The 27,286-nt window shown below is 37.5% G+C and overlaps 1 protein-coding gene across 1 annotated transcript in view; it reads left to right on the forward strand.

The window, feature by feature from the left end:
• Positions 1 to 27,286, forward strand: part of GNAI1 (G protein subunit alpha i1) — a 102,610-nt gene that overhangs the window by 61,673 nt on the left and 13,651 nt on the right. Inside the window, exons 3-6 of the mRNA XM_025872785.2 lie at positions 11,082 to 11,124; positions 11,230 to 11,371; positions 21,326 to 21,483; positions 25,263 to 25,391. Of these exons, the coding sequence (XP_025728570.1) occupies positions 11,082 to 11,124; positions 11,230 to 11,371; positions 21,326 to 21,483; positions 25,263 to 25,391 (472 nt within the window). The remainder of the gene's footprint in view (positions 1 to 11,081; positions 11,125 to 11,229; positions 11,372 to 21,325; positions 21,484 to 25,262; positions 25,392 to 27,286) is intronic.

The raw sequence follows: 27,286 nt of genomic DNA on the forward strand, positions 1-27,286 counted from the left end.
CTTGTTCTTTCTTTTATTAATGTATTGTATCATGTTGATTGATTTGCGGATGTTGAACCAACCTTGCCGCCCAGGGATAAATCCCACTTGGTCGTGGTGAAGAATCCTTTTAATGTACTGTTGGATCCTCTTGGCTAGTGTATTGGTGAGAATTTTTGCATCCATGTTCATCAGTGATATTGGTCTGTAATTCTCCTTTTTGATGAGGTCTTTGGTTTGGGGATCAAGGTAATGGTGGCCTCATAAAACAAGTTTGGAAGTTTTCCTTCCATTTCTGTTTTTTGGAACAGTTTCAGAAGAATGGGTATTAATTCTTCTTTAATGTTTGGTAGAAATCCCCTGGGAAGCCATCTGGCCCTGGGCTCTTGTTTGTTGGGAGATTGTTGATGACAGCTACAATTTCCTTAGTGGTTATAGGTCTGTTCAGGTTTTCTGTTTCTTCCTGGTTCAGTTTTGGTAGTTGATACATCTCCAGGAATCCATCCATCTCTTCCAGTATATTTAACTTGCTGGCATATAGTTGCTTATAATATGTTCTTATAATTGTTTGTATTTCTTTGGTGTTGGTTGTGATCTCTCCTCTTTCATTCATGATTTTGTTTATTTGGGTCATTTCTCTTTTTGATAAGTCTGGCCAGGGGTTTATTAATCTTGTTAATTCTTTCAGAGAACCAGCTCCTAGTTTCGTTGATCTGTTCTGTTCTTTTGGTTTCTATTTCATTGAATTCTGCTCTGATCTTTATTATTTCTCTTCTCCTGCTGGGTTTAGGTTTTATTTGCTGTTCTTTCTCCAGCTACTTTAGGTGTAGGGGTAGGTTGCGTATTTGAGACCTTTCTTGTTTCTTGAGAAAGGCTTGTATTGCCTCTTAGGACTGCCTTTGCTGTATCCCAAAGATTTTGAACAGTTGTGTTTTCATTTTCATTGGTTTCCATGAATTTTTTTAGTTCTTCTTTAATTTCCTGGTTGACCCATTCATTCTTTAGTAAGATGCTCTTTAGCCTCCATGTATTTGAGTTCTTTCCAACTTTCCTCCTGTGATTGAGTTCTAGTTTCAAAGCATTGTGGTCTGAAAATATGCAGGGAATGATCCCATTCTTTTGGTACCGGTTGAGACCTGATTTGTGACCTAGGATGTGATCTATTCTGGAGAATGTTCCATGGGCTCTAGAGAAGAATGTGTATTCCGTTGCTTTGGGATGGAATGTTCTGAATATATCTGTGAGGTCCATTTGGTCCAGTGTATCATTTAAAGTCTTTATTTCCTTGATCTTTTGCTTGGATGATCTGTCCATTTCAATGAAAGGGGTATTAAAGTCCCCCACTATTATTGTATTGTTGTCAATGTGTTTCTTCGCTTTTGTTATTAATTGGCTTATATAAGTGGCTGCTCCCATGATAGGGACATAGATATTTACAATTTTTAGATCATCTTGTTGGATAGATCCTTTAAGTAGGATATAGTGTCCTTCCTCATCTCTTATTACAGTCTTTGGTTTAAAATCTAATTTGTCTGATACAAGGATTGACACCCCAGCTTTCTTTTGGTGTCCATTAGCATGGTAAATGGTTTTCCACCCCTTCATTTTCAATCTGGGGGTGTCTTTGGGTCTAAAATGAGTCTCTTGCAGACAGCATATTGATAGGTCTTGTTTTTTTATGCAATCTGATAGCCTGTATCTTTTGATTGGGGCATTTACATTCAGGGTAACTATTGAATGATATGAATTTAGTGCCATTGTATTGCCTATAAGGTGACTGTTACTGTAGATTGTCTGTGTCCTTTCTGGTCTATGTTGCTTTTAGGTTCTCTCTTTGCTTAGAGGACCCCTTTCAGTATTTCTTGTAGGGCTGGTTTCGTGTTTGCAAATTCCTTTAGTTTTTGTTTGTCCTGGAAGCTTTTTATCTCTCTTTCTATTTTCAATGACAGCCTTGCTGATATAGTATTCTTGGCTGCATATTTTCTCATTTAGTGCTCTGAATATATCATGTCTGTCCTTTCTGGCCTGCCAGGTCTCTGTGGATAGGTCTGTTGCCAATCTAAAGTTTCTGCCATTGTAGGTTACATGTCTCTTCTCCCAAGCCGCTTTTGGGGTTTTCTCTTTGTCTCTGAGACTTGTAAGTTTTACTATTAGATGTCGGGGTGTTGACCTGTTTTTATTGATTTTGAGGGGGGGTTCTCTGTGCCTCCTGGATTTTGATGCCTGTTTCCTTCCCCAAATTAGGGAAGTTCTGTGCTGTAATTTGCTCCAATATACCTTCTGCCCCTCTCTCTCTTCTTCTGGGATCCCAATTATTGTAATGTTTCATCTTATGGTATCGCTTATCTCTTGAATTCTGCCCTTTATGATCCAGTAGTTGTTTATTTCTCTTTTTCTCAGCTTCTTTATTTTCCATCATTTGGTCTTCTGTATCGCTGATTCTCTCTTCTGCCTCATTTATCCTAGCAGTTAGTTATCCTCCATTTTTGATTGCACCTTATTAATAACCTTTTTGATTTCGACTTGGTTAGATTTTAGTTCTTTTATTTCTCCAGAAAGGGTTTCTCTAATAACTTCCATTTTTTTTCAAGCCCAGCTAGTATCTTTAAAATCATCATTCTGAACTCTAGTTCCGACATCATACTAATGTCCGTATCGATTAGGTCCCTGGCCGTCGGTACTGCCTCTTGTTCTTTTTGTTGCAGTGATTTTTTCTGTCTTGTCATTTTGTCCAGAGGAAAATTGATGAGTGAGAGAACAAAATGCTAACAGGTTAACAATGTCCCCAGAAAATATACACTAAAGAAATCAGAAAAGACCTGAAACTGGGGGAAAAGAAAGGGAAAGAAAGAAAAAAGAAAAAGAAAAAAAAAGAAAAAGATAAAAACAGAACAAAAAACAGAATTTGATCAAATATGATCAGCCTGGTGCATAGATCAGTGCCACACATTAGATTTTGGGCATATTTTGGGCTGTTAGAAGAACGTTCCTCCCAAAATTTTAAAGAAAAACTTATATATGTACAAAAATAAAGGTTAATACGATGAAAGGATAGAATATGACTGTAAAGATGAAAATTATAAAAGATTTTATAAAAGGAATTGATAAAAAGTTGGTTGAAAAAAGAAAGAAGAGGATTTAAAAAAAAGGGGAGAGAATGTGATCAGGCAGGAGACTAGAACAAAGCCATACACTAGAGATTTAGGGTATATTTTGGTCTGTTAGAAGAAAGTGTATCTCAAAAGTTTAAAGAGAGAACAACTTATATATACATACCAAAAGTAAGGGTAACTACTATGAAGGGATAGAATATGACTCTAAAAATGAAAAATAAAAAAAAATATATTTTTTAAGATTTTATTTATTCATTTGAGACAGAGAGAGTACATGAGCAGGGGGAGAGGTAGAGGGAGAAGCAGGCTCCCTGCCGAGTCAGGAGCCCAATGAGGGACTTGATTCCAGGACCCCGGGACCACAACCTGAGCAAAAGGCAGATGCTGAACCATTTGAGCCACCCAGATGCTCCCTAAAAAATATTTTTTACAAAAGGGATCGACAAGATGTTGGTTGAAAAAGGGAAAAAGAAAAATTCAGAAAAACAAAAGTTAAAAAATAACTTTGAAAGACTAAAGAACCATGGTAAAAAAGCCATGAATTTTATGTGCAGTATTCCCGTAGCGCTGGAGTTCTACCATTCTCAGTGATGGGTAAACTTGGTCTTGGCTGGCTGTTCGGGCTGATCTTCTGGGGGAGGGGCCTGTTGCCGTGGGACCCAAATGTCTTTGCTGGAGGCGGAATTGTCCCGCCCTTGTCGGTCCAGGCTAAGTAATCTTAGGTTTGCTCTCGGGAGCTTTTGTTCCCTGCAAGCTTTCCATTCGGCTTTGGAGGATGAGAGTGAAAATGGCGGCCTCCCAATCTCCGCCCCAGAGGAGCCCAGAACTCGGGTCGCCACTCCTCAGTGCACCCCCAGAGAAAAGCAGTCAGTCACTCCTGTCTCCCCGGTCTCCGGCCGCACTCCGTGCTCACCTGGCCTGTGACCGAGCGTTTCTATCTCTGGCACCCGACCCCGTGTGGAGTCTCCAAACCCAGCAGATCCTTGCGGTGCGCTCCCGCACCGCTCCTCCCGGGGGAGGAAGGGGAGTCTCCCCGGATCTGCCGCTTGTTGGGTCCCTGCTGGAGGAGCAGTGGCCCGACTGTGCCATGGATCACCTTTTATGGCAACCCCGAGCTGAGAGCCCACAGCCTGCTCCGATACTTGGGAGCTCTGCCACACTCACGCACCCCTGGTCTTTCTGTAACCTCCGAGGGTCCTGAGACCACACTGTCCCAGCGAGGGTTTCACCCCCCCCCCCCCCCGCTTAGCCACCGGAGCGACGTCTCTCAGTGAGCAGACTTCTAAAAGTCCGATTTTGTGCTCCGCGGCTCTATCACTTGCCTGAAGTGGCCCACGGTGGCCCCCTCCCCCGCCATCTATTCTCCCGAATATCGCCTCGGATTCACTTCTCCGCACGTCCTACCTTCCAGAAAGTGGTCGCTTTTCTGTTCAGAGAGTTGTTGCTATTTTCTTCGTTCTCCTGTTGAGTTTGTAGGTGTTCAGAATGGTTTGATCCCTACCTAGCTGAATTCCTGGGACCAGACGAAATCCAGGTCTCCTACTCCTCGGCCATCTTGTTCCGCCCCTCCCCCCCCCAGATTTTCTTTATATACTTCAACCTAAGTAACAAGTAATTGCACTATATTAAATGCAGAAGTAGATATGAAAATCGAGAAGCCCTGATGCCTTTTAATAAGCTATTTGCAGAAATGTAAGACATTGTTACTTATCTCACTTTTAAGGGGAGGAGGAAAATAGAATTAGTTCATGTTTTTTATAGGTGGTCAACAATTAAATGACTACAATTATTCTGATCACTAATCAAGAAAAAAAGGTGACCTTTCTTCTACCTCATTTGTTCATAGTCTTTAGCTTCCTGCAGAATCACTTGGAGGGTTTGCTAAAACACAGATTGCTGGGCCTACTCCCAGAGTTTCTGATTCACTAAGTTCTGGTTGGGGCCTGGGAATGTGCATTTTTAAGTGTTACTGATACTGTAAGTGTTGCTAATACTGTTGGTTCTGAGATCTCAGCTTGAGAACCACTGTTCTGTTCCTTTGGATTTATTGGACATACGTGTTTGAGCTGCCATTTGTGGGAAGAAAAAAAAGATTAGAATTTTTCAAAGTTAAGTAGTACAGCTGTAGAAATATTGGCTGGACCTGCCCTTAGTTTCCAGAATTTGGGAGTTAACTGAAAATTAAACAGAAGAGCATGTCAAGAACTATTCAGTATTTGAGGCTTTACCCTACTTACAAGCTAACACGTCAACTTACTCCAGTTTTATGCTAACTTCTGTCTCTAGAAGACAGGAGATTCCTGGTTCAGAGACAAAAAAGGACTTTATTACAGCAATTGTAGTTGTCAGAGAATCAGTACTATGGCCATTTATCAAGCCCCAGTTCCTTAAGGGCAACATGAAGAGACCGGCTGATGACTGCACAAGTATTGGGTTATGTTATGGTAGAGGAAACATGAACTTACGTGGTCTCTTGGACTGGGCTGCCAGGAGCAAGCTTCCTGTGCTGCCCATGGTTCTCTTCTTTGGTCCCACCTTTTTAGAGCAGTGTTGCTTGTACAGTCATTCTTGCTCGGTGTCATATTATGGGACCTTTTTCAGGCACGAATGCCTTAGGGATCCGTTTTATGGAGAGTTAACAAAGAGAAAGTTGGTCATTTGGGGGATCTAGGTGTTGGTGCTTACAGTCATTATCGAATTATTGTTATATCCTAGAATGTCAGATATAGCCCATTAATATGTATGTATTTACTTAAATAAGTTCAGAGCTTTTTATAGCTAAGTAAAAAAGATTTTTAGGTTATGATCCCTGTCGAGGAATGAAATTAGAAACAAAATCTTCTCCCAACTTAGAAATCCTCCTTACAAATGTAGCAGAGGAAAGAAAAAAACAACACTTTTATTGTTGCATAAGCATTGAACCATAGTGTGGTGTATATTAGAGGCAGTCCACTAAAAGATTGCAAAGACAGAAAGAAATCTCATTCCCTTATATAGCTAAACAGATGCAACTTACTACGTAAATATTTTCACGGTAGACCTGATTAATCCCTAAGAGGCTTGACACTTTATGCACATAGTTCATTGTGTAGACCATTAATGTTAACTAATCGCCTTATCCAGAGGAGAAACATATCTCATGTCTTTATGACAGGAGGTAATTTTGCATCTTGGAGCAGGGCACCCACCCAAGTTAGACCCCTACTCTTTCACAGAAACTGGGAGATAGGGGTGCTATTTTCTTTGATGTTCACATTTCAAAGAAATGGCTTCCATTCTCTTGAGAAAAATGTTCTGGGTTATAAAGCTGACAAACAACAACAACAACAACCCAACCTAATCGTTTTCCTAAAATATGTGTGTGTGCATGCACACACTCACACACACATTTGAAAGAGAGGAAAAGTATAACTGTAATTTTTCTAAAGTAAATGTTCTGAGGATAAGAGGGTAGGGTTATCTCTCCCCTTAGGTTTAATTAAGCCTCCTATTTTAAATTTATATTTGCCCTTACACCTTATTTATTGCTTATGTCTTAAATATAAGGACCTTAATATTGTTGATTGTATGGCAGCACTATGATAAACAAAAGTGACTTTATATGCACTTGTAATTTGGTTTTATTCCACTTTGAACTAAATTATTCTGTAGCTTTATTCACTGTAAAAATTTGAAATTGTTGAAATTCTACATAAAAATTAGGATTCCTTAAAAGTAGAGTTGGTGGTGTCAGGAATTCAGAATAAGATAGCGAAATTGCCATCTTAATAGCTGAATGGCCTCTGATATCAAGCAGCTTAAATCCTGAAGCCAGGAAATAAATGTTCACATTTATGTGACTCTAAGCAGAGAATTGGACAAAGGATCTTCTTGGGGGGATAAAAGTATTTGTTTTTTGAGGTCAGAGGTTCTTTGTTTTTAAACCACTTGCAGTTAAAACTTTAGATTTCCTATACTGCTCCTCAACAAAATCAGGGGCAGGCAGTATTTGATTATTATTTTTAAATGGCGAATTATATAAGTCTAGTCAAAGAATTTTCTAGCCAAGGGTTACTTTACTTAGATCTTGTTTGTGTTTTGGTTCCTTCTCCCTGCTTGTCCTTACTTGATGTGTTTCCCTTTCCCGAATCTCCTTGTTAGTAGGTGGCTGTGCACGCGTGACCCCAAACTGGGATGAATTTCCTCTCGGTGTTACTGTGGCGATGCTCTTTGACCTTCCACCGTCTGTATGGTGCGTTACCTTCACATGCTGAGCTCCGCTTCATACTCCTGCTGAGCTTACTCTTTGCTCTCAGAGGTGCAATTTTCTATTAGCCACTTCCTCCTTAGGGATCTGAGGGGGGCGGTGCCTGCATGGTGCAGTCAGTTGGGAATCCCACTCTTGGTTTCGGCTGAGGTCATGATCTTGTCGTGAGATGGAGCCCCGTGTTGGGCTCCACACTTAGTACAGAGTCTGCTTGAAATTCTCTGTCCCTCTCCCCCTCCTACTTATGCTCGCTCTCTCGCCCTCTCTTTCTCTGAAATAAGTAACTCTTTAAAAAGAAGAGAGAGGCCAAGAGACCCCTTTGGTGATCCCACTTTTGACTTTATAGCCCATTGGCGTACTAGTCTACCATGACTGTATTATTGCACACATTCTTGGCCCTTTGGAAGTTAAAATCTCCTTTCCTAGTACTCTTTCATTTGACAGTGACCAGCTTGTTGACATTTACTTTGTAGATGACTTAGTCACCTTGACCAGCCTGGTGTTGTGACCAGAGTGGTCACACACTTTGATCTTTTCATACATGTTCCATATTCCTTGTTTCTCCTTGAAAGAAGGGTGCTTGCAGCCCTTTTTAATGCCACTTCTGTATTTAAGGGAAAAACAATAGCTGTCTAGTTGAGTACTGCTAGTAAAATTTACTTTTCTCCTTTCTTGTGCTTCTCCACTAGCTCTGAGATTTTTTTTTTTTTTTTGCAATAGTTCTTCCTGTTAGTGTCTCAAACATGATTGTACTTAGATTTGTAGAGAACATCCTTTAACTCTTTTCTGTATGCTGTGTGGAAAGAATACCAGTATGTATTATGTTGGGACCCTGACCATGTAGCATTTCTGATTTTCCTATTAGGAAAACTCCTATTAGGAGTTCGTCTGCATGGAAGTGAGAATTGAAAACTAATTACATAAAATTGCTGAGCTTTAAAAGACTCTTTTTTCAGCATTTCTCCCTCTGGGATATCTATGCCTCAAAGAGCACCTTGTGACTAGCAAATTAGGTAAAAAATCCAATTAATAATACTCCCATCCTCAGTCCTTAATGTTAAACAGATTTCAGGATATTTTGAACCACAAGCCATTGACTTAAGGTGTTCATTGCAAAGTAAGCTAAGTTTCCCATGCTATCAATTATTTTAAGAGATGTGAAGTGAATTAGAACTTAATGTTAGGAAAATTTGTTTTTTTCTTAAGATTGTAAAATTCTTGTCTGTTATATACATAGTTTAACTGATAATCTTATTTCTTTATTTTATTTTTACTATTTCTGATTTTACCCCACTTGGCTCTCAGACCTGACTGGCTTGTATAATGTGAGCTTTTCTGGGCCTTCCAGTTGTTGAGTTGTTTCACTAAACGAACTATCCTTGGGTGGCTGTTCATTAGAGCTCACTATGCCAATGGAATCACCACTTCTGTGTGTGGTTATAGGGATCTAGAAGGTCTTGTCATCACAGCATGGCTGCCGCTGACTCAGTTTGCAGTGCTGTAGAAACCCAGAGGGCCTTCTTAAAGATAGCCCCGCTGGAAACTACCTAGGGTATGTTAGTTGGGTGGATCTCTCTTCAATGAGAGAAGTTAATGTGTGAGGCCATAATGGCTACAGTGGTGCTTTTCACAGAGCCAAGTACACTGTTGTTGATTAATGAAAAATGGGTTGTTTATCTTGGAATTGTTTGTATTGGCAGATGCCCTGAAACATTCAAAGGCTGTCTGTGAATGAAGAATACCCTCATTGTTTATTCAGCTCCTGCTTTTCTACTTAATGTGCTGGTATCTTGGGAAAATTTCTTGAATATCGAATCACAAGTAAAATTTAAGCAGCTTTCCCCCCCAACCCAGGATTTTCAAATAGGCCATTTAACTATGGTCTGTTCTCAGATGCCTCTGATGATTTTGGGGGGAGGGTGTGTGTGTAGAGGGGATAGGGGTGAAGGGAACAAAGCCCAGAAGTTTGCTATTTAAGTGTAACATGCACAGGTAGCTTAAATAAATTCAAGTACATTTCTGGTTGACTGTGTGTCTAGCACAAGTTAGCAGCTGAGAATTCAAGAAATATTCATAGAAACATGTGCAAAGTGAGGCATGGCAGGGGTCCCTGGGACAGTGGATCAGAAAAAGGTAGTTGATGAAAGGGTAAGTTTATGGTTGATGGAGGATAACCAGGGTGGCAAGAAGAAGCAGAGTAAATTAAATTCTGGCAGGGGAAACAGTATGTTTGAAGATTTGTAGTGTGATCACAGTAGGTGTTGTTGGAACTGTAAGTTACTCAGTAATGGTGGATCACACAGCGCTGTAGGAAGGGCCCTGGGAAAATGGGAATATGGGAACCAGATAACAAAATTCCTAGCTGTATCTCTGAAACTGTGATGAATACCTCTATGATACATAGCCCTGGCCAAAAACAACATGAAGGCAAATGACAGACTTGTCATACTTTCTTTGTTTTGGGTCCTATGTTCAGATATTCTCTGTGTCTAGCAATTGGAAGGAGCCTGACAAGTAATTGATATAATGTGATGTGAAGATATCAGCTACTGTTAAATGTGAAGGATAGGAGGGCTCTACTTTTATAAAAGGCCATTTGATTAGTAATATTTTTATGTTATGATGGCATAATGCTAGGGATCTTGTGAATGTCCTACATACTTGAATATGTAGAAAGTGAAGGAGTGTTCTGAAAATGGGTTTATGACTTGGGTGACAGGGAGGCTAGGAGAACATGGGGGAGACATTTCTGTCCTGCATACCACTGCATCCCCAGTGCTAGCAAATTATGTTGGCTATGTGTCAGATGTTTAATGATGGTGGTTGAACATACATTGCATGAGACACAGCTTTTGTAACATATATTCAACTATTTGTTATATGGCTTCTTGGTACCACTGCCCTCTACTTCATTCTTAAGAAGCAAAGGTTAAAATTAGGATGACTGACCAAACAGAACATCTTCCCCAAGATGGAGCAAAATTTTGAATAAAACTAATTTATAGTGCTTTAAGTTACAGAAGATCGAATTTTTTAATGGTTTAGAGAATACAACAATTAAAAGCATTTTTTTTAGTTAAGTTTATTGAATTTAAGTATCATGAAGTAATAAACAGATGGGACTTATTTCTGACCATTTTTCTATATGTTTGGAAACCATTAAAGATTGTTTTGATATAGGGACACCTGGGTGGCTTAGTCGGTTGGGCATCTGGCTCTTGGTTTTGGCTCAGGTCATTATCTCATGGGTTGTGGGATCTAGCCCCCTGTCAAGCTATGCACTCAGCAGGGACTATGCTTGAGGATTCTCTCCTTGTGCCCCCCCACACACACTCTATTTCTCTCTCTCTCTCAATAAATCCTTTAAAAAAAGGGGTCCCTGGGTGGCTCAGTCAGTTAAACATCTGCCTTGGGCTCAGTTCGTAATCCCAGGGCCCTGGGATCGAGCCCCGCATCGGGCTCCCTGCTCAGTGGGGAGTCTGCTGCTCCCTCTCCCTCTGCTCCTGCTTGTGTGCGCTCTTTTTCTCACTCACTCTCTCTCAAATAAAATCTTAAAAAAAAAAAAAATCCTTTTAAAAAAGATTGTTTTGATATAAAATAAAATTTAGCTCTAAGACAGAAAATGTGTGTGTACGTGTGCATGTGTGTGTACGCACTCATGAGTGTGCCTGTGTTGGGGGGTTGGATATGCATAAGTGATGAAGTTAGAAATCCTTTATCTTACTTTTTTTTTTTTTTTTTAGGTGCTGGTGAATCTGGGAAAAGTACAATTGTGAAGCAAATGAAGTAAGTAGATTGAAAACATTAAATTTGTTTTTTATGTTTAACTGTACCCTTCCGTCAAAGGAAGTAAGTGTTTTTTGCTTTTTTTTTTTTCTTTTGTCTCATTAGAATTATCCACGAAGCTGGTTATTCAGAGGAGGAATGTAAGCAGTACAAAGCAGTGGTCTACAGTAACACCATCCAGTCAATCATTGCTATCATCAGGGCCATGGGGAGGTTGAAGATCGACTTCGGTGACTCGGCTCGGGCGGTGAGTTGTTGAATTCATTAGAACAGGCCTGATGAGTAACAAGAATGACTTACATGATAATACCATACTATGTAACCTAAGATTTATCTGCTGTCAAAAGGATGGTAGTGAGTGAAGTGAGTCAGAAGCTTTAGAAGTGATGACCGAAGAATGCACAGGATTGTGTCATCTTCTCTTTATACCTAGAATTGTTTCCTCATCCATCAGATGATTTGGACAACTCAGTAACCATTGCAGTATTTCTGTGTAACATGTGATACTGGGTACTCCTGTATCTCTATAACGATTTCTTATAGTTACTCCTTAGTTTCATGCTGACTCTTCAGAATTTGTTTTCATGATCTGGAATGCTGAAATGATCTAATTATTTGTAGTTATGCTCAGCCTAAAAAGCAATCTAATCTCATATAATGAAAACAGTATAAAATCTTGCCTGTCTTTCGAATAGGAAAATACTGGCTGTCAGAAAACCTGTATCAGGATTTTGGAGCTAAAGGGATGGGGACCTTAGGAGAAAAGCTAGTTCGACCCCCCCTTTATTTGATCAGTAAAAAAACTGGAACCCAGGACATGACAGAAGGATTGTCGTATGGTTAGTGGGAATGGAGCACCCGGCTGGCACTTCCTTATTTGGCCCAATAACTCATTTTGGATTTGATCACAGCTTCCTTGGTCTAGTCCATAGGACACTTTTTTCCTTTCCTTTCACCCCACCCCTGTTTGCTTAATCTGTTTAAGTTTTATTATTTGTGTGTATTTTTTGTCTTCACTGATTTATTTTTAATAACTGATATAAAACTTCATAATCCTTCCACAAACCTTTAACTGAAACTCTAGCTTAAATTTTGATTTTTTTTGTACAGAGTAGGTGTGTTACTAGTATTACTACCACTGCTTTTTATAGTCTCTTAGATTTTATGCATTCAGTGTATATATGTGTATGTGTGCATGTGTGTGCACGCACTGGCTATCTCCCTGCTAATACTATGAGGATTTTTGTATTGAGACTGTAACTTTTCCTTTTTGTCTTCATAGTGTCTGATAGAATTTCTTTTAACTTTGAGGCTCAATTTGTGCTTAAGAGGAAAAAAATGAATGAAAGCATTATGAGAAAAGATATTTTGGGGGAAATTTAAAATAAACCTTTTTTTTTTTTAAGTTACTCTAACATTTCTTTATCAGTTATTGGTCCATATTAATTCACTAAGCTTTTTCTTTTAAACAAAAAATAAAACTTAGTATAATGAATTAAAATGTTCAAGCAGATTTCAAGATTATTTTTCATAATGATTCATTACATTCTTCTGAATCATCTTCTCTGGAATAAGATTTGATCATATTCAGATATTTCTGCCTTATCTACTGTTCGTGTAATTTTTTGTCTTTAATTGATTCATTTATCATTGATTCATTCAACAAATGCTTTTTGAACTTTTAATCTTACAGTGGACTACCACCCTTAAGGAGAAGGAATTGATAATAGATTGTACTTTATGCCGGTTCCAGTTACGGTGATTTAAATCATTCATCCATATGCCATTCTGCATTTAGATGTTATATGTGATTATTAGATTGGTTTTGTAGCCTCCTGTTTTCTGAGGCAATTGAAGGGTCAGTGCAAGCAGTATTTTGTGGAGTCTTTTTATTTCCTGTTTTTCTCTCAAGGACCAAATGACAGAATTGATGGGGAATAATTGGCTCTGTCACCATACACTTCTTAAAAATTTTTACTTATTTTTACTGGTTTTCTGATGTTTGAAATCTACGTGTGGGACTTCTTTTCTCTGTGTTTCACTTAGTGCTAGTTTGAGTCACTCTTCTTAGACCATCTAGCTGTAGCCTAGTAACTGTTTGCCTCCTACCTTCAGACTCTTCCTTCTGTTTGCTTTAGCCATTGTTACTAACTCCTTCTCACAGATGTCTCCGTGCTCTCACATTGCTTTCAGTTGGTCTGCCCCATGTCTTCTTGTGTTGCCTTGCCTCTGCTTAAGCCTTAAAATACTTGGAGGCTTTTGGAATTGTGCTAAGAAATAACAAAGGTGAACTACACATGACCTGGACATGAGGAAGGGACATGGGAGCTGGATATTGAAACATGTGTAAGAGTTTTTAGACAAAAAGAAGGAAAAAGCATTCCATAAATAAGAAACAGTATATTCAAAGGCGCTTTGAATATACTGTTCTAAAGTACCAATTCTTGGAAATATTATCCCTAAATTGGAGGATAACCAGATATTTAATTTTGACAGGAACCACAGATGTGCTTTCAGAAAGAAGGCGACATGAATAATCTTTTCTAACAACTGTGCATCAGTGTTTACCAGAGTCTCGCCAACTTAGTATCAGCACTTTAATTTTTAATGTCTCATGCCTGAAAAATATTGTCTTTTTCTCGTTTTTTATTTTCCTGATTGTTAGTGAGGTGGGAAATCTTTGTCTTTCTGTATTTCTTCTGTGAATTCCTCTTAGTATTTTTCACTCAATTCTGTTAAATTACTTGTTCTTTTCACATTGATTCTCTTTAAATATAAAGCATATTAACCCTTCTTTAAATTTTGCAAATATTTTTGCTCAATATATTTCTTTTACCTTTTTGAAATAGTAGTTATGTTGTTTTAAAACTCTTAAATTTTTTTTTGCAGTCAATTCTGACTTCTGTGTATCTTAGGTTTTCTTCAATTTACAATTATTTTTTTAAAGATTTTATTTATTTGAGAGAGCGAGAATGAGAGAGAGAGAGAGAGCACATGGGGGGGTCAGAGGGAGAAGCAGACTCCCTGCTGAGCAGGGAGCCCGATACGGGACTCGATCCAGGGACTCTAGGATCATGACCTGAGCCGAAGGCAGTCGCTTAACCTGCTGAGCCACCCAGGCGCCCTCAACTTAAAATTATTTTTAAAACTTCTCTTTTCTAGAATGTTTGAAGTTTTATTCTTTAGATTTATCACTTCACCCACCTGGAAATGTTGTGTCTCTTGGTAGGTGGGACCTAAGTATATTATCTGATCATCCCTTGCCTTACAGCCATTTGTTAAATATTCTGTTCCTCAGTGACTTGAAAATGCTGCCTTTAGCATCAAATTGGATGTGTTTCTGAACTCCATTTTTCCCCCATTGATGTATTCTTTTTCCAGGTCAGTCACTTATTCATAACTTAACCTTTATAAGTTTCTTTCATTATAATAATATGGAAATGGGTGCCTGGGTGGTTCAGTCAGTTAAGCATCTGTCTTCGGCTCAGGTCATGATCCCGGGGGTCCTGGGATCGATTCCTACATCGGACTCCCAGCTTAGCAGGGAGTCTGCTTCTCCCTCTACTCCTCCCCCTGCTTGTGATCTTTCTCCCTTTCTCTCTAACAAATAAATAAAAAATCTTTTAAAAAATAATAATATGGAAATAATAACACTTACCTGGGAGGGTTGTGAGGAATAAGGACATAATAAACATCCAGCATTTATTTACCACATGCCTTGGTCATAATAGATGCTCAGTAAATGTTTGTTGCTACTATTGTTGCCATTTATAATTATTATACTACTGTTATTCTTGTCAGTCAATTTATTTTAGTTCCTATTGCCTCATAGGGTTAATTGGTATTTGGTAGGGTAAGAGCACTTATCCCGTTGTTCTTTTACCAAAGTGTGAAGGTGATTATGCATTTCTCTTCCAGGTGAACTTGAGAATCAACTTAATGCCCCACATCCCTGATGAAACAAAACAAACAAAAAAAATCTGTTGGTATCTTGATTGGAATTACACCTTAGTATGTAGGTTAATTTGATGAGAATTGACTAAAAAGAGGTAAAATTTTTAGAGATGGTGACTAATTTGCTGTGGAGTACTTCATATTTGGCAGTTTCCAGATTTGCAAAGCAGATTACACATTAGTTATTTAAAATCAGAGGAAACAAAGTTGTTTTCAAGGATGGCATAGAGCAATCAAATTTCATGCTGAATATCCTTTCAAAACTCTCAGAATGAGTGTACTCAGTCTGTGGATGACAAATTATTGTTTCTAATGTGAAGTTAGGGAAGCATTATGGAGGGACCTGTTAGCATTTCTTGGGCAGTGCATCATTTAAAACAGCACTGCTCAAAGTGTGGTTCATGGATCTGTGTCCACAAGCATGCACACAAGATGAATTTTGCGATTACAGGTAAGCACTTAAGATTTGTAGCAGTTGGCAGAGTCATCTATATGTTAACTTTGATAGTTCAAGAAAATGGGTTTATATTTTATGTGGCATAAATTTTATTTTTCTAATAGTAATAGTTCTGAAATAGTTTGGAAATAAAAGAAAACACAGGACTGGTGCTTTGTTACATATAGTTTAAAAAGCACTTACTTGGAATAACTTAAGATATAAGGAGAAAACCTTGCCTTGAATTGACTGAAATGAGCACCCTTTCTCCCCCAAGCCTCAGCATGCTCCTACGTAATGGCCGCTTTTCTGTTTCTCTAATTTTGTAGTTTATTTCATTAGTTAGTTCTGTCTCTCTGCCTGTGTTGCCAGATTGCCTTTGAGAAAAGTTGTATCAATTTACCTTCCTGTCCCATTTACTAGAGTGCCTTTTTTTTTTAATTTTATTTTATTATGTTAATCACCGTACATTACATCTTTAGTTTTTGATGTAGTGTTCCATGATTGTTTGTGTATAACACCCAGTGCTCCATTCAGTACCTGCCCTCTTTAATACCCATCACCAGGCTAACCCATCCCCCCACCCGCCTCCCCTCTAGAACCCTCAGTTTGTTTCTCAGAGTCCATAGAGTGCCTTTTCTTAGCGCTCTGAGTAACCAAAATTTAGAAGTCTTACCATTAAAAAATATTGCCTAATTTATTAGTAAATCTTATCTCAATTTAATTTGCATTTTCAGTTTTTAGTAAATTGCAACAGTTTCCTGTCTCTATTAACTATACTTTTCTTTCTCTGTGTCAGTGGCCTATTTTCTGCCTTACTCATTTACCTCTTGGAGTCTTAGTGTTTTGATGATCTATTTGCTTGTTTGTACATAATGTCCACTAATAGAAATGTTCTCTCACATTTTGCTTATTGCCTTTAATCTTATGGTTTTGGTTTTTTAAGTCTTGTCCTGTTATTTCTTACATTCTGTTTAAATTTAGAAAAGCTCTCAAAGATTTACTAAATATTCATTTTAAATGTTTTTTAGGGGAGTGAATTTTAACATTATTCTTTAATCACTCCAAAACTTTGTTTTATGCATGGGGTTGAGATCTACATTATTTCTTTTTTTGTCTTCAGATGGCTATTTAATTACCTATTAGAGTTTTTTTTTAAGTAATCATATCCTTTCCTACTAATTTACCTTGCCACCTTTATCATATAATAAGGTCAGATTTGGGTTTTTTTCCCCTGTTGATCTGCTTTAGTACCAGAATGTCCTACATACTTAGGCTTTGAATATCTGAGAATTTTAGCTCTCCTTCCCCAGTATCCTTGTCAAAATGTTCCTGGTTTATTTCTACTTGTTATTTTTTCAGATGAATTTTTGAATTGGTTTTGTATTCTGGCTTATGTTTGAGAACTAAGAGGTTGTTACAGGATTATATTATTTTTGATTCTAAGGAATATTGATTTATGTATGTGGCAAAGTGGAATTGACCTTCATTTGCAATGTAATATGTGACGCTCCACGGTATTTTTCTATTTCCCTCAATTCATATATTAGGTAGCACATATTTTTATATCTCTTTTGACAACAGGTTCTATTGTCCATCCAAAAAACACTAAAACTTTTTATTTTATTAACTTGAAAATAAAAAATAGAAATAATAAGATTCATAAATATATGTGTAAAAGTTAGATTTGTCCAACATTTATTGTAATCTCCTTTCTTGATAAGAGAAGCTCATGCTCACTGCAATTTAGTGAAATTTTGCTCTCTGCAATTTAGTTAAAATTAACTTAGATTATTTTATTTTTAGGCTCCCCCCCTGTTAAGCAGTGCTATGGGGAAAAAAAATGACTTCCTATTTTTTTGCCTCAGTCATTTTAAGTTTGATTACATTTGCTTTTCGACAGGGAAAAATGTTTTACATTTGTATATTTCTTAAAGCAGTTCTTTTTTTTTAAGATCTTTATTTTTTGAGAGAGAGCGTGAGCGAGAGTAGGGGGAAGGGAAGGGCAAGGGGAGAGGGAGCTCTCAGGTGGACTCCCCACTGAGCGTGAAGACCTGTGCAGGGCTTGATCTCACCACCCTGAGATGATGACCTGAGCTGAAACCAAGAGTTGGCCCCTTAACAGATTGAGCCACCCAGGTGCCTCCAAAGCAGTTCTTGAAATATCTGGGATTGGCACCATGAGCCATGCAGTGGTGTGGTGACTCCATTATTCTCAGGATTTCCTTAAAAGTATACTAACTTTGATAAAAGTGGTATAGTTGTCTTAAATTTTGGGGGTGATTATATCCAATAGAAATGTGGTAGATTAAATATATGAGTGGTTCTCATATGCGGTATTCACTATTGTTGACTAATGTTATTAATGAAAAAATTCCGCTAAGTCACTGGAACAAAAGATTCCTGTACATGTATCAATCATGACCTCAGTATATCATCCTTGTGGCCAAAAATTTAGAGTTTCACTGTTTTTAAGTCTCCTGTATCATATTATTTAGTCTCTGTTATAGAGGGCTTTCTGATGTTTTCTGTTTAAACCCCTAATCTCATTCATGAATTCTGTCTGCTGTATTACCATAAATAATCATCTAATCTTTGCTTGAAAATTCCAGTCTCTCACTCCCTCTCCCCCCTCCCCCATTTTCTTTGGATGGCTTTGATTGTTTAAAAGTGTTCTTACAGAATTGAAATCTTTTTCCTTAAGAATCCATAAAGGCTTTATGACTAATAATGAAGCCTACTCTTTCCTTTAATGGTCCTTACTTAATATGTCAGAAGACAGCTGTCAGGGTCCCTCCGTCTTCCCTTCCCCAGCCCAGAAGGACTCTTCCTAATTCTCATGAAGTGGCTTCGAATAAGATGTGCTGTCACTACATACAATATGCCAAGTGGTCCCTGACCATCAGTGGGAAAAGAGGCCCTGTGATGTGTCTCTTGACACGCAAGCATTTCATAACTCCTTTCTGAGTTCCCAGAACACACAGTTATGCGACCTGGAGCTTATATTCTCTCCACCATCTGATTTTCTTTTCATTCTTTGTAGCTTTGTAAACATACTAACATGGCTACATCCAGGAATTTTTCCTTGCTTCTCAGAAATTGCCTGGCAAACAACATTTTCAACAACACTAAAGACTGCCTGTCTACCCATGCCACTTTACTAACCTGTGTCCCTTCTGATTAAACTACAGTCTTTTCTTTAGTAATCCCAATTTTTTTTTTCCTACCCTATGTCATGCTGTTTTGGTACACTCATGTTCAGCTTTCTAAATGTTCTTTTTTTTTAAAGATTTTATTTAAAAATGGACAGAGAGAGAGAGAAAGAGAGACAGCGAGAGAGGGAACACAAGCAGGGGGAGTGGGAGAGGGAGAAGCAGGCCTCCCGTGGAGCAGGGAGCCTGATGCCGGGCTCGATCCCAGGACCCTGGGATCATGACTTGAGCCAAAGGCAGTTGCTTAACCAACTGAGCCACCCAGGGGCCCCTAAATGTTCTTAAGTAACATTATTTTACATAAATTTTGAAAAGACCTCATTCCATGGCTCGGTGGGATCATTGTTATCATTCTGCAATTTTAACATTTGTCTTGGGCAATGGCTGCTTACTAATTTCTTGCTGGTATGTGTGATTGGCTGACCAGTTTGCAGTGAAATTTTAAATGAGTTGCCTAACTTTTCTGTGCCCCAGGGCCTTCTTATACAAAACACAAATTTAGGTAGAATAATTACTAAGGTACCTTGCTGCTTAAATTTATTACCTTAAAGCTCAATCTGCAGACATCTGAATGTCCTCCTAATGACACGGAAGGGAATATTCTAATTAGCTTTTCAAGGAAAAGAGACTATTTTCCATTTTGTGAAGAAGATAAATTTTTGCAGTCAGATGTTCTACCACTGAGCTATAACCCCTAGAAGATAAATTTTTGAATGCAACAGAGAGAGTGTAGTTTATAAATATACTCCCAAAGTTTCTCATGTCTTTTCTTCAGGCTTCTTCCTAGAAAGATTGAAGAGAGTGTGATCTTACGACCCATACTAGAGGGCATTAGTGTTTTCTGTCAAGAAATTGTATTGAAATTGAATAAATATATCATAAGGAAGGCTCATGAAAACTAAGTGAAAAGTACTTTTCTGAAGTGGACAGAGAAAATTATGTTTGATGCTTAATTAATAAAAATGACCAAATTTAGAAATTTCTCATATAAGGTAATTACTTGAAAAAGCAAATTTTTACTGTAATTAGTTAAGTGGTGCTAAGAATGACTTGAAACTGTGTTATGTTGGTTTTTTATTAAGGCTGTTGTACATGTGTTACTTGCTTGCATGCATTTATCTTGTGATTTACCAAAAAGGGAAACATGTGCTTGAATAATAGGTTCCCATGCTGAGTTACTTAATTATTTTTCAGTATGGGTTCTATCTGGGGAAAAAAAAAAGTTTCACAAATTGGCAGCGGAATGAATTTATACTGTCAGCTAGTTCTCTTTGCTCTCCTCTGTCCCCACATGCCTCTCTACTGTGTACCTTATCATTATATGTGCCATCACTTTATAAACATTTACTACAATACTTTAGGAAAATGCCCCTTGAGAAAAATTAGGGATTGTCCACCCAGTTAACATAAAGCTACAAGTTTCAGGGTACAGAAAATCTCTGTGAAGTTAGCAACTTCACATCTCTCGTATTTTTGGATTAACTGTGTTTTTACCTGAAAATTTAGTTGTGTTATTCAGCACTGTAGCTACTCCCCACATACAGTTATTGAGTATTGAAGATGTGTCTAATCTGAATTGAGATGTGCTATCTGTATACAATAAATGCCAGATTTTGAAGACTATGACTAAAAATACGAACTATCTCAATAATTTTATCTTGATTACATGTTGAAATATTTTATGTATAGGTTAAATAAAATATCTTGTTATACTAATTTTACCTTTTTTTAAAAAAATATGGTTATTAGAAAATTTAGAATTGTATCAGTGTCTCATGTTTTATTTCCTTTGGACAGCCCTAACCTAATGTCGTTGATTACCTATGGATCAGAATGACTATTTGTAGTCTCAAAACTTAAGGATAATTTAATTAACTGTATATGCAGCATTCCTTCATTTAAAATATTTTTCATGCTGTCTTCAACATGCATCGTGAGTATTTCTCCTTCATAGCTGTGTTTTGTTTCCTATGCCTGCATTAACAAACACCTGCCCCCACCTCCTGGCCTGTTGATATTAATGTATACACACTTCAAGGTCTCCTGAAAATTTCAGATCGTTCTGTGAAACTTTTTTCTTATTTCCACATTGATTTCTCCCTTCTCTGAATTTCTTTTTTTCTATAGAGAATATCAGAAAGCCAACATTTAATGAGGTTCTATCTTAAAATAATCTCTAATGGTGTTAGTGTGCCTCTCAGAAACATTTTGGGTGGGAGGGGTAAGGCACACACTATTTTTCTGTTTCCAAAACTGATCATTATCACTGCACAACAAACTGTCAGTGATAGTGAATAGTTGGTTAATGTGTCCCCTCATGAACTGTAGGTGTAAGTCATTCTTCCAGTTTCCTAGTGCCTTGACAGCTATTACTAATATTACAAAACATAGACTCATGATTTAAGATTATGCTCTTTGGATTAAGCCAGTTTTTTTAAGTGGTGCTTTAGAGAAATAAAAGTCATGACCCCAAATGAAAAACAAAGGAAATTCACCATTGCACTTTTTGTAATCTATAATGCCTCCCTTTGTACTTTTCATCTGTAATGTCTCCCTTTTTACTTAAAAAACAAACAAAAAAAAAACGGTCTTTGTCCAGGATGATGCCCGCCAACTCTTTGTGCTTGCTGGAGCTGCTGAAGAAGGTTTTATGACTGTGGAACTTGCTGGAGTTATAAAGAGATTGTGGAAAGATAGTGGTGTACAAGCCTGTTTCAACAGATCCCGAGAGTACCAGCTTAATGATTCTGCAGCATAGTAAGTAATCATAACTTCAGAACTAAATATCATGAATAATTACTTGCAAGTCACATATACCTCCAAAGCAGTGTTATTGCAGAATTGGCTGACACCTTCTTGTAAAACTCAGGATATTCAGGATGACAGTATTTGAAAACTTTTCTGTTTCTTGTGAGTTTGTAGATAACATTACTACTGTTTCCTTTGTGTCCAGAAGTGTCTCAAGAGACTCATGCTTATGTAACTGTAACTGAAACATGCAGAATGGACCGTTTGCAGCGTATTTCCAAGAAATTGGAACTTTGCAAAGTTCACTCTGAATTTGGGTGTATCTCTAGTTTGCCTGGGACTAGCCCAAGGGGAGGGTAACTGATGAGGTTCTTTTCATTATGCTAATTAAGGGCCTGAGAAGAGTTATTTGTCCAGTGACTGGCACCTTGCATGAGATGTACCCCTTTTGAAGGGGTGTATGGTGATCCCAAGATGTTTTCTCACTGAGTAAAATAGCTCTAAGCTTGAAAATTGTCAATTGTATGTGCCCTGTTGCATCAGACCTTGTTTACAGATAGCTAAGTACAGTATTTTGTAAGAAAAGTCTGCCCTGATTTTCTAGGTGGTGGCCACAGAAAGCTCATAAATCAAGTTGTGATAAAACCTGGTCAGGGACTTTCTGCTTAGTGATCTAGCTACAGTTTTAAAAAATCAAGTATTTGTTTCCATAATTTGGCACACATACTCAAAAATGTCAGATAGGAGTGGCATTAATTGGTCTTGAAATAAGTGCTCTGAAAAAAAAAAAATGTGCTCTGCACGCATTTTACTTTCACGTTATTCATTTTCTTGACCGAGCTATTGGCGTTCAGGGATGCAAGTGAGGGTAAGATAGAATTATTAATAAGATCTAGGAAAATACACATACTTCCCCACAGTGAACAACAGACAGATAGGGGATGGCTCTTCTGATTATCACGCAGCATGTCATGGGTCACACAGTGGAGTACTCAGTACGTGTCATGTGAGTGATTTCATGTGCGGGAGGAAGTAATACACCTTATCGTGTAACCAACACCAACTTTTATTTTGCTCTGTTTATTTCCTAATCTGTATTTTTAATGCTTTACAACTATATAAACCATATATATTATTTCGTTTGTATTTTATATATGTGTAGGTAACATGTTACTGAGTTTATAGCTCCCCTCTCCAACTGGTATCATCCTTTCTTAGGATATTTCTTCCTTGACTCACAGATTATGTCTTTGCCCTCCCTGTTTTATATACTTATAATACAAAATATTTCAGAGCACTCACAGATGTACATTTTGAGGTAATTTGGTTTATATTTACGTTGAAATGATTGTTTTCTGTCTCTGACACTACACTGTAAATTCAGTCAGGTCTGTTTTCACCCTATGTTCTTTGTCCATTGCCTGACACATAGTTGTCATTTGCTATGCCCTCACTTAATAATGAATGAATGAATAAACCATACTTTACAGAGGCTAGGAGAGAAATTAGAAGAAAAGTATTTACAGCAAGAACATAACTCTTAAGACCATATTATATACTTTGGCACCACCAGCACCTGCAGAAAGATCTAAATGGGAATCACTGTTATGTTGAGAAGATTGCTCTGAGCTGAGCCCAGCAAGGGGAGCTTTTTCAGTAAATAAGGGGTGCTGCTCAGGAATAATTGATTGAAGTCAGTTTCCCCATATGGTGGGACCTCCTGGACCACTGCAGTCTAATGACCAAGGCTTGTTTCCTGTGCTCACGTGTTTGGGTATGCACTGAGAAAAATAAGTCATTTGGGCTCCCCAATATTTCATTACTAGTAGTTCTGACCTTAAGATGGCAATAATGGAGCCATTTTTTCAAGAATGAAGGAAGTCATAGAAATCTGTTTCTCCATAGTGGTCACGTCACAGTGCATCTTGATTTCTGAGTTTTTTGACTGGAGATGGAGGGATGCTGCCAAGTTGCCCATTAGGACTATCTAACCACCTATTTACTTTAAATTTGTGATCATTTAAAACAATTGGAGTTTTTCACAATGCCTGTTTTTCTCATTTGTCTTGTTGAAATATAAATGTGCATTAATTTTAGAGACTATTAGAACTGTAGCAGTTTTAAGCAAAGAAATGCATCTGAGTAATCAAAGCACATTTTAAATTTTTTTTTTTTTGAAGATTATTTATTTGACAGCACGAGAGAGGGAACACAAGGAGGGCAAGTGGGAGAGGGAGAAGCAGGCTTCCCACGGAGCAGGGAGCCCGAGGTGGGGCTCGATCCCAGGACCCTGGGACCATGACCTGAGGGCAGGCGCTCTACGACTGAGCCACCCAGGCACCCTCAAAGCACATTTTAAATAAGAGTAACACACTACTTCAGAGGGACAGTTAGTAAAATCTTGCCTTGACCTGTTTATTAAATCAGATTTTCTTACAATAATGTATAACATTATGTATGTGGAATTAAAACACCGATTAAAGTACTGGGGGATTACCACCAGTGCAATAATAAGATAATATTTTTAAGTTCAATAAATACAATATGGATAACTTAGGCTATCCTCTGTGTATTTTAGTATCAGTGTCACATACATATACTTAACTATCTAAAAACACTTTTGATTCCTAATTCAGTGTTTGGATAGCTTTTCAGCTCCATCTCCACAAATCAAATATTTATTGAGCTCTTTTGTTTGCAAGACCTGTTCTAAATGGCTAAGGAAGAGTTTCAGAGGATAATATCAAAGTTGTGGTAGTTGGTGCCTCTCTGTAATAAACATAGATGTATATCTTCTAAATTATCTTTGACCACTCCCTCTAGTATCAGAAAAACACTGTAGGGATGCTCCCCACACCCAGCTGACCTTAGGATCAATTCCAGACTGCTCATTAAGTTTATGCACAACCTCCTGGGGGCCTTACTTTCTGAGAAACAAGGTGTGACTCTTCCTGCCTCCGTACTATTTGACTACTTCCCCTTATGTGGAGGGCACTGTTTTTTCTCTCCCATTGTTCAGGTTTGTATTTACACTCCTCACCATCCACGAATGCTTCTTTAACCACTCAAGTTCACATTAATCTCTCCATACCTGGACTTTCTGTCACATCATTTACTATATAAAATGATACCACTACATTTTAGTAGCACAGCGTATTTGGCATCATTGGCAGGGAGTATTGAATGGGTGGGTAACTAAAGTCAGTGAGAAGTAAAACGTGAATATTGATTTAGGGAGCTAGGAAGAGGCAGAGTAAAAGAGCATGTGTAGTGTTTCCCTGTGTGTGACTTAAATCTGATTAAAAAGGAACAGCATTGAATTCAGCCTTTGACTAGAGGTTTACTCATTGCTTTCTCAAAAACTTGACTTTCTAAATCATCAGCAAGAGTAATGTCTGGAAAATAAACACAGTGCCACCTTAAAAAAGTATGATAAAGAATTTCAAGACACAAACTCCTAGCGTACAGTTGGTTGTGTGTGGTCTTTTAGAAGTTATTCTGTTTCCAACAAGGGGAATTACTAATTCCTGTCCTGAGGAAGCAAAGTACACAATACCTAGAAAATGTTAAAAGAGCTTTGTGGCTGGAGAAGTATAAACATTTTCATTTCAGTGGAAATTGTGTAACATATAAACTTAAATTGGTTGTATTATTACATCATTACAGAGGAATGTAAAAATTCACAATAATTTGGAATATTGCATGCATCAAAATGTTTTAATCCTTGATGTAGATGATCATTAATGGCTATATTAACTATTAGCATATTGTTTTGTTTATTTCCTCAGCTATTTGAATGACTTGGACAGAATAGCACAACCAAATTATATCCCAACTCAACAGGATGTTCTCAGAACCAGAGTGAAAACGACAGGAATTGTTGAAACCCATTTTACTTTCAAAGATCTTCATTTTAAGTGAGTAGCTTCAAAGCATATCACTTAACAAACTTAGGTATAAAACACCTTGTTTAGTAAAGAAAGGTAGAATTAATAAAAGTTTTTTTTTTTTAAACTGAGCTAGAAATTACAAAACACTTAGGTGATTGGACAAAATATTTTGAAAGAGGACAAGAAACATTCTTAGGAGGAATATTTATATATTTATTTAAGACAAAATGGCCATGCAAATCTCTTGGCTATGTTTTTTAAAGTGATGTAAATAAAAATAGTTTTTGGCTTTTATTTCTAAATGGAAAATATTGCTCTGTTATTGTATATTTGGAGAAAGTTGCTATATATTTTTAGGTAAAAAGAATTTTACTGATTATATGCTTATTTTATGGAAATATTAAAAATGAAGGGTACCTTTTTAAAAATTTTCCTGAAAATTTTCATTCATGCAAACATGTTTGCACTTTTTCATGATGGAAAATGTCATTTAATTTAGAGTGTGTACTAAATATTAAATTACTGAGGTTTGAGCAGAGAAGCACTGAATTGTATATAGGCTTTAGAAATGCAAGGGATCTTGGAACTCGTTTTGTCCAATACACTCATTTCGTAAGGCACTAGAGTCAGGGAAGTTCAGTGAAACATTAATTTACAGACCTATGTTCCTCTTTTTTTTTTTTAAAGTATGAAAAAAACTGTTGGACTTTGCTTCAGTTTAATGCTCTGAAACAGTAATAATAAAGCAGAATTTCTGAAAGCATCTAAAGATTCCTAGTCAAAGATTAAAGATATTCATAAAGAAGCTCACTGTTACAAGTTGTGGGAAGTACAGTTACATACATGCAACTGTACTTATGATTCCTTCCATAAGTATTTTATTTTTTTAGAGAGAGAGCGCGCAAGTGAGCATGGGTGCATGTGATGGGGTGGGAGAGGGAGAGAGAAAATCGTTATAGGGCTTGATCTCACGACCCTGAAATCATAACCTGAGCTGAAATCAAGAGTCGGAAGCTTAACTGACTAAGCCACCCAGGAGCCCCCCTTCCATAAGTATTTTAAATACATTTGTTACTATCATTTTGTCACTAATTTATCCCACATTCAGTGGTTCATGTAATTGAATTTTCCAGAAAACTGCAATTGAATTTTAATTTTCCATGGCAGCTTCCCTCCCTAAAAGCCCACAAACATGGCCCTGCTTTTTTAAAACAGAATTATAGATCATAATTACTTTATCTGACCATGTAACTTTGTACTTTAATACATGGTTGTGTTTTTCATCTGCTTTTAATTCTTTTCTGTTTTCACCAGTTTTTAATCTGTCAGTGGACATTTTTTGGCTTCTGGCAATAGCTCTTAACCAAAATCATTTACTTTCTTTTAATCTGTTTACTATTTCTAGGATATTAAATACCAAAGTCGGGAATAGTAAAACATTAATATTTAAATAGTCTGGTATGTCTGGTCTGGGAACTATTGTCCTATTTATCTAAGGAAACTCACTGTCAAAATGAGGCTTCCAAGTTTTTTTTTTTAACTTAGTTGATTCTGATTTTTTTTTTTGCTTTTTTACTGTTTTAAATGCCTTATTTTTATTTTTTTTTCTTTTTTTTAAATTTTTTTATTATGTTAATCACCATATATTACATCATTAGTTTTTGATGCAGTGTTCCATGATTCATTGTTTGTTCATAACACCCAGTGCTCCACGCAGAATGTGCCCTCCTCAATACCCATCACCAGGCTAACCCATCCCCCCACCCCCCTCCCCTCTAGGACCCTGTTTGTTTTTCAGAGTCCATCATCTCTCATGGTTCGTCTTCCCCTCTGACATACTCCCCTTTTCTTCCTCTCCTGTTATCTTCTTTTTCTTTTTTCTTAAAATAACGCAACATATTTTAAGAAAAAAGAAAAAGAAG

The sequence above is a fragment of the Callorhinus ursinus genome, unplaced genomic scaffold (assembly GCF_003265705.2).
Source record: "Callorhinus ursinus isolate GAN/ISIS: 27379988/994484 unplaced genomic scaffold, GSC_fseal_2.0 scaffold12, whole genome shotgun sequence".
Taxonomy (NCBI): domain Eukaryota; kingdom Metazoa; phylum Chordata; class Mammalia; order Carnivora; family Otariidae; genus Callorhinus; species Callorhinus ursinus.